Below are 13,969 nucleotides of genomic sequence, written 5' to 3'. Positions count from 1 at the left end.
GAAACGTTTATGTTGTTAAACACAACACAAAAAACGCTAGAAACACTCAGCAGGTCAGACAGCAACTGTAGAAAAAGAAAAAAGGAGCTTCACGTCAAAGACCCTTCTTTTCTCTTTCCAGAGATGCTGTCTGATCTGCTGAGTGTTTAAGCATTTTCTGTTTTTATTTGAGATTTCCCACATTTGGAGTTTTTGATTTTCATGGGCCGTGGTTTAAAGGTGCTGTGACAACAAGACCAATTAATGCAATTGGACGATTTTGTAAATGAAACCCAGATATGGCACACGTGAATTTAAAGACAAAGCAGAGTTAAAATTTTAATTTAAGAGACAAGATCACAGATAAAACCATAATCATTACCAGAAATTTGTAGTCTGTTAAATTACATGCAATAATAATGAGTGTAGTAACTGAAAGAGGAGGATGTTGGAGTAAGTTGCAGAGACTGCCTAAAAACATTTGTCCTTGGTGGAGGTTTTAAATGTTTTTGGATGGCTGAAAGAGTAAATATTGACAAATAGCATGCAATCAAATAGCGAGAAGTGCCAATGTAAGAACATTTGAAAATGCATAAAGGAAGCAGCTGGAGAAATAGTTCTAAGTTTTATGTTTTAAAATGAAGGAAAGTGATCATTGATTCTGAAGCGATCAGGCATTTCAAAGAAGGTAGCTAACCATTTGAAACAGAAATCAGTTCAAGCATATTGGATAAGGTCAGTGAAATGAAACAAAATAATGTTTCTGCAGAGGGAAACACTGAGGCAAGGATGAGTTTCCCGATGGATCTGAATATTGGATAGATTGGTTAAATGAACAATGAGGAAAATGATGAATAATTCTCACCTTAATGACACTGTATTGCAGGCTATAAATTCTGCATTTATATCACTGTTATTAAACAAGGTAGTGAGCTGCAAGAAAGATATTTTCAGAATTTCAGTGAGCTGAATATATTAAATGATGATTCAATAATTTTAATGAATATTGCTGTCATCATCTACCTGTCGAGTAATTGTTAGTGAAGCTGATTGGTACAACAGCGATGTCTGGTTATGAAGTGCTTCCAAGTATGGCAAATTTGTTATAGTGAAGGTCACATTAAATCCAGCAGGAGATTGGCTTTTGTTTGGTACTTCTGCCAAAAAGAAAAAATAAATGAACAACCCTGTTGCAGTGCAGATTTTTTTGGCAGTGCCATTTGACATACAGCAAAATCATGCAAAACAAAGGGAAGGAGAGGACATAAAAGGGAAACCGAAAATAATTGAAAACCAAACTATGGTCTAACTAAATGACTCTTCCACATACAAGATAACGAAAATCCAATTAATTATGGAAGTATAAGGGAAAACAATCAGGAGTGCTAATTTAAATGATAATTAACAAACAAGAACAACTAAAATCATGCTTACCATTTGAATGTTTTGATTCATGGTAATCTGAAAAGATTATAACGTTATTAATTAGTTGGAGCTTTCCTGAACTTGATTGAAAATACTTCCTATATTTGGTGTACTAACCCTATCGAATCAAGAAGAACTTTGTGCACTTGTTACAAAATACAGTACCACACCCCCAGTGGGGAAGGTGATTTGAAAATAACACTACAAAATCAGAATGCAGATTAAATGAACACAAACTGCTCACCAGATTCTGGTATGAGTACTGCAGTATTATGTATAATATTAGACCGTTCATACCGTCCACGTAGAGACTATTTTCATCCAGTAAATAAGGTCCAAATTCCCTGATGTTCTTTGTGTTGTAACTGAACTGATGGTACACAGTAACTCTATCCACATTCTCTGCAGCAGAAGTATTGTTGAAAGAACAGATTGCATACACACTGGTCCCCTGACTTCTTGCAACACTGCCAAACAAGAAAATGATCATGTTCATGAAATATGATAGATACAGTGACATAAAGGTAGAGGATGCACCACAGTTTATAAATTGATTCTTAAAAATGTCAGGAGACAAGCCTTTGCTTAAAGTGGTACTTTTAAAGATGAATTAAAAGATTCAAATATTTTATGCATAATACAACCTAATCTTTTTGAAACTTCTATTTGGAAAAATGAAATCCTTGGCAGTGGCATATCAACTATATCACTGAGTTTATGGAGACACAGAAGAGACTGCAGATGCCAGAATTGAGTCTGGCATTCCCTACATCAGGTATAGTTTTGAAATATGTGAATTTGATTCTATCTTACAGATATAAGAATAATTATAACTGTAACACTTCCATTGTTATAAAATGTACTTATTCAGAGAAATAGAAGTAAAAAAAAATTAGATTTATTGGCAATTATCACCCAATAGTCACAGTTTCTTTTGGAAGTTTTAAAAGTGTGGAAATATTATAAGCAGTAACAATTTAAAAATGTCTTGTGAACATTGGAAAGGCCGTGGGGAATCAGCAGTTTCGTAACTTGATGCTGACTATCTAACTTCTGACTTGGTGTCATAGCTCTAGTGCTTGCTCCATTGAAGTCTCTGGTTAATGGTGACATGCAAGAGATGATGGAGGAGGATTCAGACTTGAGAACACAGTTGAATATCTGGTAAGTAGTTACAACCTCTCGATGGAGATGGTCGTTCCGTGGTGCGTGTGTGTTATGAATGTTACATCATATTTGTCTATGACTCAATATGCAGAAATAAACCCTAATTGTAAGAGCAGTGGTGATTTAATTCAGGATTCACTTCACTGAAAATGTAATGCTGTTACTTAACATGTGATAACTGGGTGGTCACAGAGTAATTTGCTGATAATTTGTTAGTGGTTATGAAAGATGGCATCATCTTCCACCTACTCTGTGTGAGACTGATACAAACACTACTTCTTGGACTACATTTATTGGCATTAACACATAAAACAAACCCAAACAGTGTTTCTTTTGCATTTTCAGAACCTTCAATGTTTTAATTTTCACATGCAAAATAAATATTCATTATAAATGCAGAAAATGTCATAAATACTCAGCAAGCTCAAACAGTTGGGAGTTTCCATTATGTTCTGTTTAGCTCAGATTTCTGGCATCGTTGCAGTTACTTCGTGGAAGTTTTGCAAGGTTATTAATGACAAATATTGATGATAGTATCCAGTGGTTGGTGATTCATTAACAGAGAGGAATACGGAAAGCTATATTGCAAACTGGATTAAAGGAAGCAACTTGAAGACATATAAAGAACTTGGGTCATTAGACTATTGAAAGAAATAACAAAAATGACTCCTACTTCTGAGGCCATCAGACATTGAAGCAAATATAAAGAATCACCTTGGGAGAAGGGAAATTCTTCCAAGACACTGGGCAAGATCAGTGAAGTGAAATAAAATTGATAACTTTGTGGTGGAGGCAACACCAGTGTCTTGAACCCAAGTTTATCAAGTTCATTGCTGATGTGAAGAATAAGGGCAACATTGAACAACTCTTACCTCAAAAAGATTACTTCACAGCCTGTAAACTTTGTCTTTATATCACTGTTTTGGAACATGGTATTGAGCTGCAAGGAAGGGGTTTGCAATATTTCAGTCATAAAACTATATTAAGTAATTGTCAAATTATTCTGATAAATAATACGTTGATGACCTACCTGCCCAGTAATAGATTCTGAAGCTGATTGATACAACAGTGATGAGGGGTCATTTAGAGCTGGAGAGTTGGTCAAAGTTGTTATGGTGAAGGTCACATTAAACCCAGTTGTTTGCTTTCCAATTGGTTCTGTGGTTACCAAGAAAAAGGAAATGAGTAATTATATGAACAACTCAACTGCATTGCTCATCTACTCGTAGTTCTACAAGGAATGTACAAATAAAACAAAGACAAAAAACCCTGCCTAAATTTTCCATCATTTAATTGAGAATAACAGGCTTTGCTTAAACTGAAGGATTTCTTTATGTTAAAAGGGAGCATGACAACATGGATAATTATTTATAGTTTGTATTTATTATTGCAAGAAGTCCCAGAGCATTTTATAGGAGCATCGTTTGAAGAAAAAAATGACAATAAACCCCATAAGAATATATTAAAGTAATTAATCAAAAGTTTGGTGTAAAAAGTAGTTACAGGATGTGCCTTTAAGGCAGATAGAGAGGAATTACAGAACTTCAGAACTCTGCTGTGAAGACCTTCCACATCAGGAGAACAATCATATTCTGTCATGATCCAGAATAAGAGGAGGGCAGAAATCTTGGAGGATTAGAGGGCAGGAGGAGCCCTGGAGATCTTGGAGTGCTTAGAAAACAAAGTGGCAATATTAAAATCAAAGGGTTATTTAGCAAGGTCCAATGTGGGTGAAACAGCAGTGTGGATCTCACTGACATGAAGTTGGACAGAGGCAGAAGGGGTTTGGAAAACCTTGCCTTTACAGAGATTAGAACAAGGGAGGCTGGCCAGGAGGTGTGGGGTCAGACTGGAATAGTTCCAACACAGGCTTGCCTGGGAGCTTCAGCAACAGCTGGGCTGAGAAAGGGATGTAATGTCCCAATGGCACAGGAAGTGAAGAGCACAATCTTAAGAGTCAAGTTACAGAATTATAAAGAAAGCAAAACATTTAAAGAATCAAAATTGTAGATTAAGAGGTAGAGTCATTAACAACTGAAACCAACAGAAATCATACTCACTGGTTGGAGATGTTGATTCATTGTAGTCTGAAAAGTGAAGACAAAGTTTAATTAGTTAGAACATTCTGCCGTCCGCAGAAAACATGACCCCAAGAAACTGCAGAGAGTTGTGGACACAACTCAGCACATCACCGAAACCAGCCTCCCCTCCATGAACTCTGTCTACACTTCTCGCTGCCTCGGTAAAGCAGCCAGCATAATCAACCCTCCCACCCTGGACATTCTTGCTTCTCCCCCCTCCCATCGGGCAGAAGATACAAAAGCTTGAAAGCACATACCACCATGCTCAAGGACAGCTTCTGTCCCACTGTTATAAGACTATTGAATGGTTCCCTAGTACGATGAGATGGACTCTTGACCTCATAATCTACCTTGTTATGGCCTTGCACCTTGTCTGCTTGTACTGCACTTTCTCTGTAGCTGTGACACTTTATTCTGCATTCTGTTATTGTACCACATCAATGCATTGTGTAATGAATTGATCTGTATGAACAGTATGCAGGACAAGTTTTTTTTACTGTACCTCAGTACATGTGACAATAATAAACCAATTCCAATTCCAGTCACCTGATATATGGTAACTATCCAATGAGAAAGGTAAATTCAAGAAAATTTCATTTGTTGAAAGGGCAGCAACATTGGAACACAGTTTGCACAATAGCTATGAACACAGACTCTTGAAATTCCTAAATAAATTCACAGTATTATATAAAAGAATAAGCAAATCATACCATCCACATAGAGACTTTTGTGGTCCAGCAAATAAGGTCCCAATGCAGTAAGGTTCTCCGTATTGTCACTGAAGTATCGATAGACAGTAACTCTGTCAATCTGTTTAGTGGCAGAATTCTTGAAGGTACAGATTGCATACACTTTGGCCTTTTGACTTATAACACTGCGAGAAACCAAAATAATAATAATTATATAACCATTACCACAGAACAATGAAGTAATAGTGGAGTTGATTCAAATGAATATTGCTGCTCAAATTAATGAAACCAAATGCATAATTTCACTTAAACAATAGTTATTAAAAATGTTTCAAATATGAAAAAAGGAGATAATGATTGAAACAGATGGTCTGCATCCTGGGAGCAGTCCAAGGAGTCTCATATTACGCAGCTACTTGGGAAGGAGCTTGAGAAAGGCCATTGCATCCCTGTCCAGACCTACTTGGCAAACACACGGTCTACAAGGAGGAGGTGAGCTGCCTCACTTGCACCACAGCCACCTCAAGGTGAGACTCCGACAGTGTGTGAAGGATCTGTTTGGACGGGTCCCTTTCACCACCAGCCATGAGAGGTTTAGGTGCTTGTTTGGGAGCGCTGGTGATGAGGCATTCTGCCAAATAACTTTGAAGTTCTACTCAGGAAACTATCCCACAGGATCCACCGTCTCCTTCTCCCACTGGTCTCCAGGACGTTCTGTGCAGACTAAGTGCTATGGTCAAAGGTGTTTCTCTGCACAGATTTTGTATGAGGGACAGGTAGTGTGGCATGGTCCAACTGAATGGAATGGTGTTGTGAAGAATGAGGCCAGGCCCATTCTTCACAACACAAGGGACAGGTAGAACCTCAGCATATAGTGACGCTTGGTCTTTGTGAACTCATGCTCTTTGCACAGCTCGACGCAGCCACACACAGTGGAGGCTATAAGATTGAGGGATACATCAGGATTGTTTTTCTCTCTTTCTCTTGAGTTCTGGGCATCATGTCCTGATGCTCATGATTCATGACGAAATGGAAGATACGTAGATCAGCATAGGAGCAGAGTACAGGCCACACCTGTGGCAGGTATAGCTACAACAAGAGCACCTTCACGTGATAATCAGGTTCTTGCCTGCCCTTGACAGGAATTGGTGCCTCCACATTCCCAACTTCTGCTTCACCTTGTCTATTTGCTCCAGACACTTCTTGCTTCATGTGGTGGCCCCTACAAACTCGGTTCCCAGCACCTTCAGGTACTCGGATCAGACAGTGAAGGGGACAGGGGATTGGTCAGGCCAGTTGCCAAAGAGCATGGCCTTTCTTACTCTGCAATTGACTTTGGCCCCTGAGGCCAGTTTGAGGCTGATGACTCTGCAGACAAACGGTGGGTCTGAACAAAAACCGTGAACAGGGAGGCTTTGACACTGTTCCACTGAACGGAATGAAGTATGTGTGTTTGTAATGTTTTGACGTTAATGTGTCAACATTTTTGATAAATCAAAAGTGTTTTAGAGACTTATTCCCAGGGTGACAATGACTAACATGAGGGGACATAATTTTAAGGTGATTTTAAGGGGGAAGTCAGGGGTAAGGTTTGTTTTTTTACACAGAGAGTGGTGGGTGCATGGAATGCACTGCTGGCAGAGATTGTGGGGGCAGATACATTAGGGACATTTAAGAGACTCTTAGATAGCCACATGAATGATAGAGAAATGGAGGGCTCTGTGGGAGGGAAAGGTTAGATAGATCTTAGAGCAGGATAAAATCTCGGCACAACATTGTGGGCCAAAGGGCCTGTATTGTGCTGTAATGTTCTATGTTCTATGTTCTAAAGTTTGTGAATGTCAGGTTCACAAATATTCAATAACAGTGACAGCTCAGAGAGTGAATTGTGGGACCTCACAGGCTGTCAAGGCAACCAGATGCCTGCTCTGAGACAATCTGACCTCAGTCTGCTACACTAGGTGGCAAGAGGCAGGCCTTCAGCAGAAGTCTGCCCCAGGACCACACAGGAAAAAATAATGTGGCACAGTGGCAGCAATCTTGGGCAACAGAAGATCTGTTTCATTATTAGAATCAGGAAGCAATCTTGATCATTGTAGAATCCATAATGTCGACAATGTCCATAGTGTCATTATGTTTATTTTGTTATAATGTCATAGAGCACTACAACACAGAAACAGGCCCTTCGGCCCATCTGGTCCATGCCAACCAGGTCTTCTGCCCAGTCCCATCTACCTGCACCCGGACCATATCCCTCCAAACCCTTCCCATCCATGTACCTACCAAACTTCTCTTGTCATGCAAGTTATGTATAATTTATGTTAATTTAAGTTTATGTTAACTTATGTTTGTCTTCATCTTGTAATGTACTGTGCTGGTACTGCAAAAAGCTGATTTCATTGCATTTATTCCCTGTGTATGTATACTTATGACAATAAACTTGAACTTGAAGCAGGCTGGAAAATTATATTGTAAAGTTATTGGAACATTTGAGGCAATATCACACATAGTTACGGAGTTTAAAGCAGGTCAGCATTTTAAGAGAAATAAGGTAAACATTTGATGCAAGGAATGGTGAAGGGATACAACAAATACCAAATAAATCGTAAATAGAACCTTTCTGTTATCAGATTCCTGAAGAATGAAGAAAATAATGAATAATTCTTACCTTAAAGAGATCATTTTGCAGTCAATAAATTCTGTCTCTATTTCACTGTTAAACAATGCATTGAGCTGCATAAAAGATATTTATTGTTTCAGTTAAATGAATATGTTTTGTGATTATCAAAATAATTTCAATAAATATTGTTTGGATAGTTTACCTCTCGAGTGATAACAGATGATGCTGATTGGTACAAGAGGGTTGTGTTGTCCTGCAGTCCTTCCATGAATGACAAATTTGTGATACTGAAAGTCACGTTAAACTCAACCGGTGTTGGGTTTGCAGTCGGTGCTTTTGGAACAAGACGAAATGAATTGCATAATGAAATATAGCAACCAGCTGCATGGATAATCTTGTTTACAGATCCACACAAAAGCAAAACAAAGGGGAAAAAAGGCATAAAGTGCATTCCTGACTCAAGGTTGCCTGAGTCCTTGATCTGTGGCACACACCAACCATCACCTTTCAAACTACCTGCTTGATATCTCCCACCAACAGAAGCACAGGGCTTTATTAGGCCTGTGGCTGCCAACCATTGTGACCACACTGCTCGAAGGGAGTGCAGAGCAGCACATTTTCCAGGTGAAACTGTGCAACACTGGTTGCAGAAGTGACACTTGCAGCAGCAAACCAACAACCGATCGATTGTGGTGTGCCGCTGCCATGCCCTTCTGTTGCACCAGTTTGGGTGCTCCAGAATTCCTGCGGAGCAGTAGAACTGAAGAAAATATAATAGTTATGAATAAATAGAAAACAGGATTATGGGGGAAAATTGCAGCAGAGAGAGAAGAATGCAGAACCAGCTCCCACAAATTGTATTAGAAGGAACAGATGGAAGATGAAAAAGGGAGGAGAGTGGATGACAGAATATTAGATTGACGTAATGTTTTTTCGGGATGGGTGCCCTGCAGCTGAGCTGTAAATAGAATGAAATTGTATATGATGTAAACTGCAAAGAAACAAACTTACCATTTCCCGTAGGTGATTCATTGTAATCTGGAAATAGGAAAAAGATTGTGGAATCAGAGATAATTGTCACCAGGTAGTCCTCTTTTCAAACCACCCATTCATGTTCCCTGTCTCATCAAGGCAAAATCTCTCAGGGCATCTTTGTATTGGAAGAGGGATTTATTGTGTATTCAAGATTATACATTTCTAAATTTTATAATGATCAAAGCAAAATGGGTGATTGCAAACATTCTGCCAAAGGAGAATGCAAAACTAAATGTTAGTCCAGACAGAAGGCAAACGAGTTGATCTGAGTTTACAGCAGGTAGAGAATCCAATCCCACTATCTACATATTTGCAGTTGTCAAAAAAGTGATCAACAATAGAATAGGTTGAGTGAGCGAGTGCGTTTCTCTTTGGAGAGAAGGAGGATGAGAGGTGACTTGATAGAGGTGTACAAGATGATAACAGGCATAGATCGAGTGGACAGTCAGAGACTTTTTTCCCAGGGCGACAATGGCTAACACGAGGGGGCGTAATTTTAAGGTGATTGGAGGAAGGTATAAGGGGGATGTTAGAGGTAAGTTTTTTTACACAGAGAGTGGTGGGTGGGTGGAACACCGAGGTTGTGGGGGCAGATACATTAGGGACATTTAAGAGACTCTTGGACAGGCGCATGAATGATAGAGAAACGGAGGGCTATGCGGGAGGGAAGGGTCAGATAGATCTTAGAGCCGGATAAAATGTCGGCACAACATTGTGGGCCGAAGGGCCTGTGCTGTGCTGTAATGTTCTATATTCTATAAATTCCAAAAGGTAACATGAGGAAGATTATAAATTCAGCTACAAGTAAACAGAAAGCCTCTGCCAACCAAGGTGATTGGTGAATTTCTGAAATGGATATGATGATGAAAGATTAAAGCCATTGCACAAGATTTTGAAAACATGAAGTTTTAAATTTTAAAAACTATAAAAGGAAATTTTATTTGGCCTGGAGGTTTGCCAAGAAGTAACAAATTGTTAGAGAGGTTGGATCAAAATAGCAAGACATTGAATTAATATGTGATTGATATGCAAAAAGGGCACAGGATTTTGTCTTCGCCAATCCTGATCTCTCCAACTACTCTCTATGTACATCATAGTCAAAACATTGAAGTAATTTAAGATTTGTTTCCAAAAGGGCATAGTATTGCAAAAACAGCCCTTCCTGCTCTGTTCATCTAGATGCCTGTAATGTATTAAAGGTGATAAAGGTTGAAAGAAATTTTCCCTGTGAGTAATTTAGAATCGGCGATGTGTATCTTGGACGATGAATGAACTGTGAGTGTGTGTGGAAATATGTCAGTAGATGGCCACATGATGGTGTCAATGGACAACTCCATTCTCAATGCAGAGCTAATGTGTCAGAAGATATTGGGAGTGTTCCTTTATGTGGCTTGTGTCAATCAAAGGGATTCGTTAATCTCTCAAGTAGGAGGTGATAATCAAGGTTCAAGTCTTTCTTAACGGTTATGAACATTGAATTATTCAATTCAATTCAAGATGTTGCCATATATTCATTTTGTTCTTCCTAATAATTTGTTTTGAAATTGACAAGTTTCATAACATGTTGCCTTGGATACATAGAACATAGAACACTACAGCACAGTACAGGCCTTTCGGCTCACAATGTTGTGCCAACATTTTATCCTGCTCTAAGATCTATCTAACCCTCCCCCCCACATACCTCTCCATTTTTCCATAATTCATGTGACTATCTAAGACTCTCTTGAATGTCCCTAATGTATCTGCTCCCACAACCTCTGCTGGCAGTGCGTTCCACACACCCACCACTCTCTGTGTAAAAAAATTACCTCTGACATCCCCGCTGTACCTTCCTCCAATCACCTTAAAACTATGCCCCCTCATGTTAGCCATTTTCACCCTGGGAAAAAGTCTCTGACTGTCCACTCGATTCATGCCTCTTATCATCTTGTACACCTCTATCAAGTCACCTCTCATCCTCCTTTGTTCCAAAGAGAAAAGCCCGAGCTCACTCATAAGACATGCTCTCCAATCCAAGCAACATACTGGTAAATCTCCTCTGCACCCTCTCTAAAGCTTCTACATCCTCCCAATAATGAGGCGACCAGAACTGAACACAATACTCCAAGTATGGTCTAACCAGAGTTTTGTAGAGCTGCAACATTACCTCATGGCTCTTGAACTCAGTACCCTGACTAATGAAGTCCAACACACCATACACCTTCTTAACAATCCAATCAACCTGTGCGGCAACCTTGAGGGATCTATGGACGTGGACCCTAAGATCCCTCTGTTCCTCCACACTGCTAAGAGTCCTGCCATTGACCTTGCATTCTGCCTTTGAATTTGATCTCCCGAAGTGTATCACTTCACACTTATCCAGGTTGAACTCCATTTGTCACTTCTCAGGCCAGCACTGCATCCTATCAATGTACTGTTGTAACCTATGACAACTTTACACACAATCCACAACACCACTAACTTTCATGTCATCAGCAAACATACTAACCCACCCTTCCACATCCTCATCCAAGTCATTTATGAAAATCACAAAGAGCAGGGGTCCCCGAACAGAACCCTACGGAACACCTCTGATCAACAACCTTCAGGCAGAATACACTCCACCTACCAGCACCCTCTGTCTTCTATGGGCGAGCCAATACTGAATCCACACAGGCAGGCTTCCATGGATCCCATGCCTCCTGACTTTCTGGATGAGCCTTCCGTAAGGAACCTTGTCAAATGCCTTACGAAAATCCATGTACACCACATCCACTTTTTGTAATTCCACTGTTTCATTTAACATGAACTGTGCTGTCAGTAAAGAAAAATGTCTGTTCCTACCAAGTCTCATTACTAGACTGAACCCTCAGCAGTTGAGCTGGAGAAGGATTTGTGTGGATTTGTTGCCACACACCTGATTGTGCAGCTGTGACCTCTACAAGTCATCACGTACTAGTGAAGTAGAAGAAAAAGGGAAACATGAAGAAATGGATAGGTCAGTACCATTTACATAGAGGCTATGGTTCTCCAATTCGTATGGCCCAAGTGTGGAAATGTCTTTGGTTTCCTCTTCAAATACTTGATAAACAAGTTCTCTGTCGATGCCTTCCATGGCAGACTCATTTTTGAATGAACAATTAGCTGTCACTCTGGTGCTGTCAACCGTTACCCCACTGCAGAGAAACAAAGATAGTTTAGGATAAATATTAAACATTTTAGTGTAAGATAGATCGAAGGGTCAGCAAGACCACAATGAAGATGTTGTTGTTGGTAATTTCAAAAGCTGAAGGAATGGTCAGCACAAACCTCAGTTAGGATTTATATTGACTCTGTAATGTTATTGGGGGAAATACCATTTTGAGATTTTACGATATCGCATGTGTTACATATCGCAGTGACGTTACAATAGGACTTTTGTGGAATATATTTTTAATTATTTAATATTAATGTGATCGCATGTTACCTGAATGACTCTACTGCACATTTTAAGAACGTTGCATTGATATTGCTGTTCTTGAACAGGTCTGTGAGCTGTGGGCAATAACAAAAATTATATCAGAATAAGGCTTAAAATCTAAATGCTGAGGTAACATATCACAAGAAAACTAACTCATACAACTCTCTCACCTCAGCTCCAATCATGCTCGCCTTTTCTGATGGGTTTGATTGAACATCTTCAAACATCAGATTGTTTACAACGAATGTCACATTGTAATGAATCGGATTTGTTTCCTTGACTGCGGAAATAGAGGACACAAATTATGACCTGGGAAGTAGCACGATTGGATAATATTTCAAGAACAGTTTCCCATTGCTGGAATGCTGTACAGCTTAAACAACAGATCGAGAAATACAAATATAATTGGAGGCAAATATTTGCACCATCTGTTCAGTAGAATTCTGCACCAAGATGAAGGCAGGAGGGTTTGTCTATTATTCCTTCCATAAGTATTGAGGAGTAGAAACTGCTTTTGGTTTGTTAACAAACAGAAACACGTTTCTCCATCAGCAAGCAAAGTCTTCAGGACATTCATTTCTCTGATAACCTGGAGTCTTAATGACTTTTATGATGCTATTTACTCAAAAAAACAAGTCATCAATTCACAAGTATCGAATAATGAACGTGAAGAAGAAGGTAAATGCAACTGTCACAAGTGTGCAGAGTAGCAAAGGTATCCCATAAAATACAACAGGAACCCATACTCACCAATGATAGTGGGTATCTCCCTGTAACCTGGACACAAAGAAAGATTAATCATCAGAAAATGCAATTACAATTCAACGTACTACATTAATAACTAGGAAATCAGGTCACCTATTGTATATAGAATGGCAGTCGTCAAGCCTTCAGCTATTCAACATTGAGGACTGTGGTAGTTCATGAGTTCAACAACACACAGTTTTATTTTTTCATTTTATTAAAGGAATTTGTTTTTCATCTCTGTCTTAAATACTTGTCAGAGGAAGTAAAGAAAACTTGTCTGGGGTGTCATACTAGTGGAGCAAAGTGTTGGTGTGAAGGCTGGCTTTAAAAAGCATGGCTCTGAGTAAATTTCAGATTTGATTACAAAAGACACAATATTCCATAAGTGATCCTTCCTGACCTGTTAATTTTGAAACCTGGAACAGTTTAAAGGTGTTTAAGTTTTATAGAAATGTTCAGTGTGGGGCTTTTGGAATCGACGATGTGTATATTGGACAGTGAATGAACCTGTGAGTGTGTGTGGAAATACGTTAGTGGATTGCCACATGATGGTGTCAATGGACAACTCCATGCTCAATGCAGAGCTGGTGAGATGGTAAATATTGGGAGTGTGTCTGTGTCTTCCTTTATGTGGCTTGTTTCATTGAGGTGTCAAAGTTATTGGTGAATCTCTCAAGAGCGAGGTGATAATCTAGGTTAAAAGTCTTTCATAATGCTTATGAACTTGGAATTATTCAATGAAACTCCAGAAGTTTTTATGTATTTTTACTTTTAGTTCTTCTTATTC

General features: G+C 39.1%; 1 protein-coding gene across 50 annotated transcripts in view; it reads right to left on the bottom strand.

Moving 5' to 3' along the window:
• The window catches only part of LOC127582580 (mucin-16-like), a 92,650-nt gene that overhangs the window by 17,560 nt on the left and 61,121 nt on the right, over positions 1–13,969 (bottom strand). For 47 of the 50 annotated variants that reach the window (XM_052037962.1, XM_052037963.1, XM_052037986.1 and 44 more), the window contains 15 exons: positions 13,186–13,212; positions 12,606–12,715; positions 12,442–12,509; positions 11,982–12,151; positions 8,973–8,999; positions 8,164–8,294; positions 8,010–8,074; positions 5,363–5,526; positions 4,632–4,658; positions 3,602–3,729; positions 3,444–3,511; positions 1,702–1,871; positions 1,414–1,440; positions 1,003–1,136; positions 845–912 (listed from right to left, as the gene is read on the bottom strand). In XM_052037962.1, the coding sequence (XP_051893922.1) occupies positions 845–912; positions 1,003–1,136; positions 1,414–1,440; positions 1,702–1,871; positions 3,444–3,511; positions 3,602–3,729; positions 4,632–4,658; positions 5,363–5,526; positions 8,010–8,074; positions 8,164–8,294; positions 8,973–8,999; positions 11,982–12,151; positions 12,442–12,509; positions 12,606–12,715; positions 13,186–13,212 (1,384 nt within the window). The remainder of the gene's footprint in view (positions 1–844; positions 913–1,002; positions 1,137–1,413; positions 1,441–1,701; positions 1,872–3,443; positions 3,512–3,601; positions 3,730–4,631; positions 4,659–5,362; positions 5,527–8,009; positions 8,075–8,163; positions 8,295–8,972; positions 9,000–11,981; positions 12,152–12,441; positions 12,510–12,605; positions 12,716–13,185; positions 13,213–13,969) is intronic. The other 3 variants (XM_052037955.1, XM_052037972.1, XM_052037953.1) reach the window with 2 other exon arrangements.

The sequence above is a fragment of the Pristis pectinata genome, chromosome 24 (assembly GCF_009764475.1).
Source record: "Pristis pectinata isolate sPriPec2 chromosome 24, sPriPec2.1.pri, whole genome shotgun sequence".
Lineage (NCBI taxonomy): Eukaryota > Metazoa > Chordata > Chondrichthyes > Rhinopristiformes > Pristidae > Pristis > Pristis pectinata.
The sequence above is the reverse complement of the archived record's forward strand: the minus strand, read 5'-3'. Positions and strand labels throughout refer to the sequence as shown.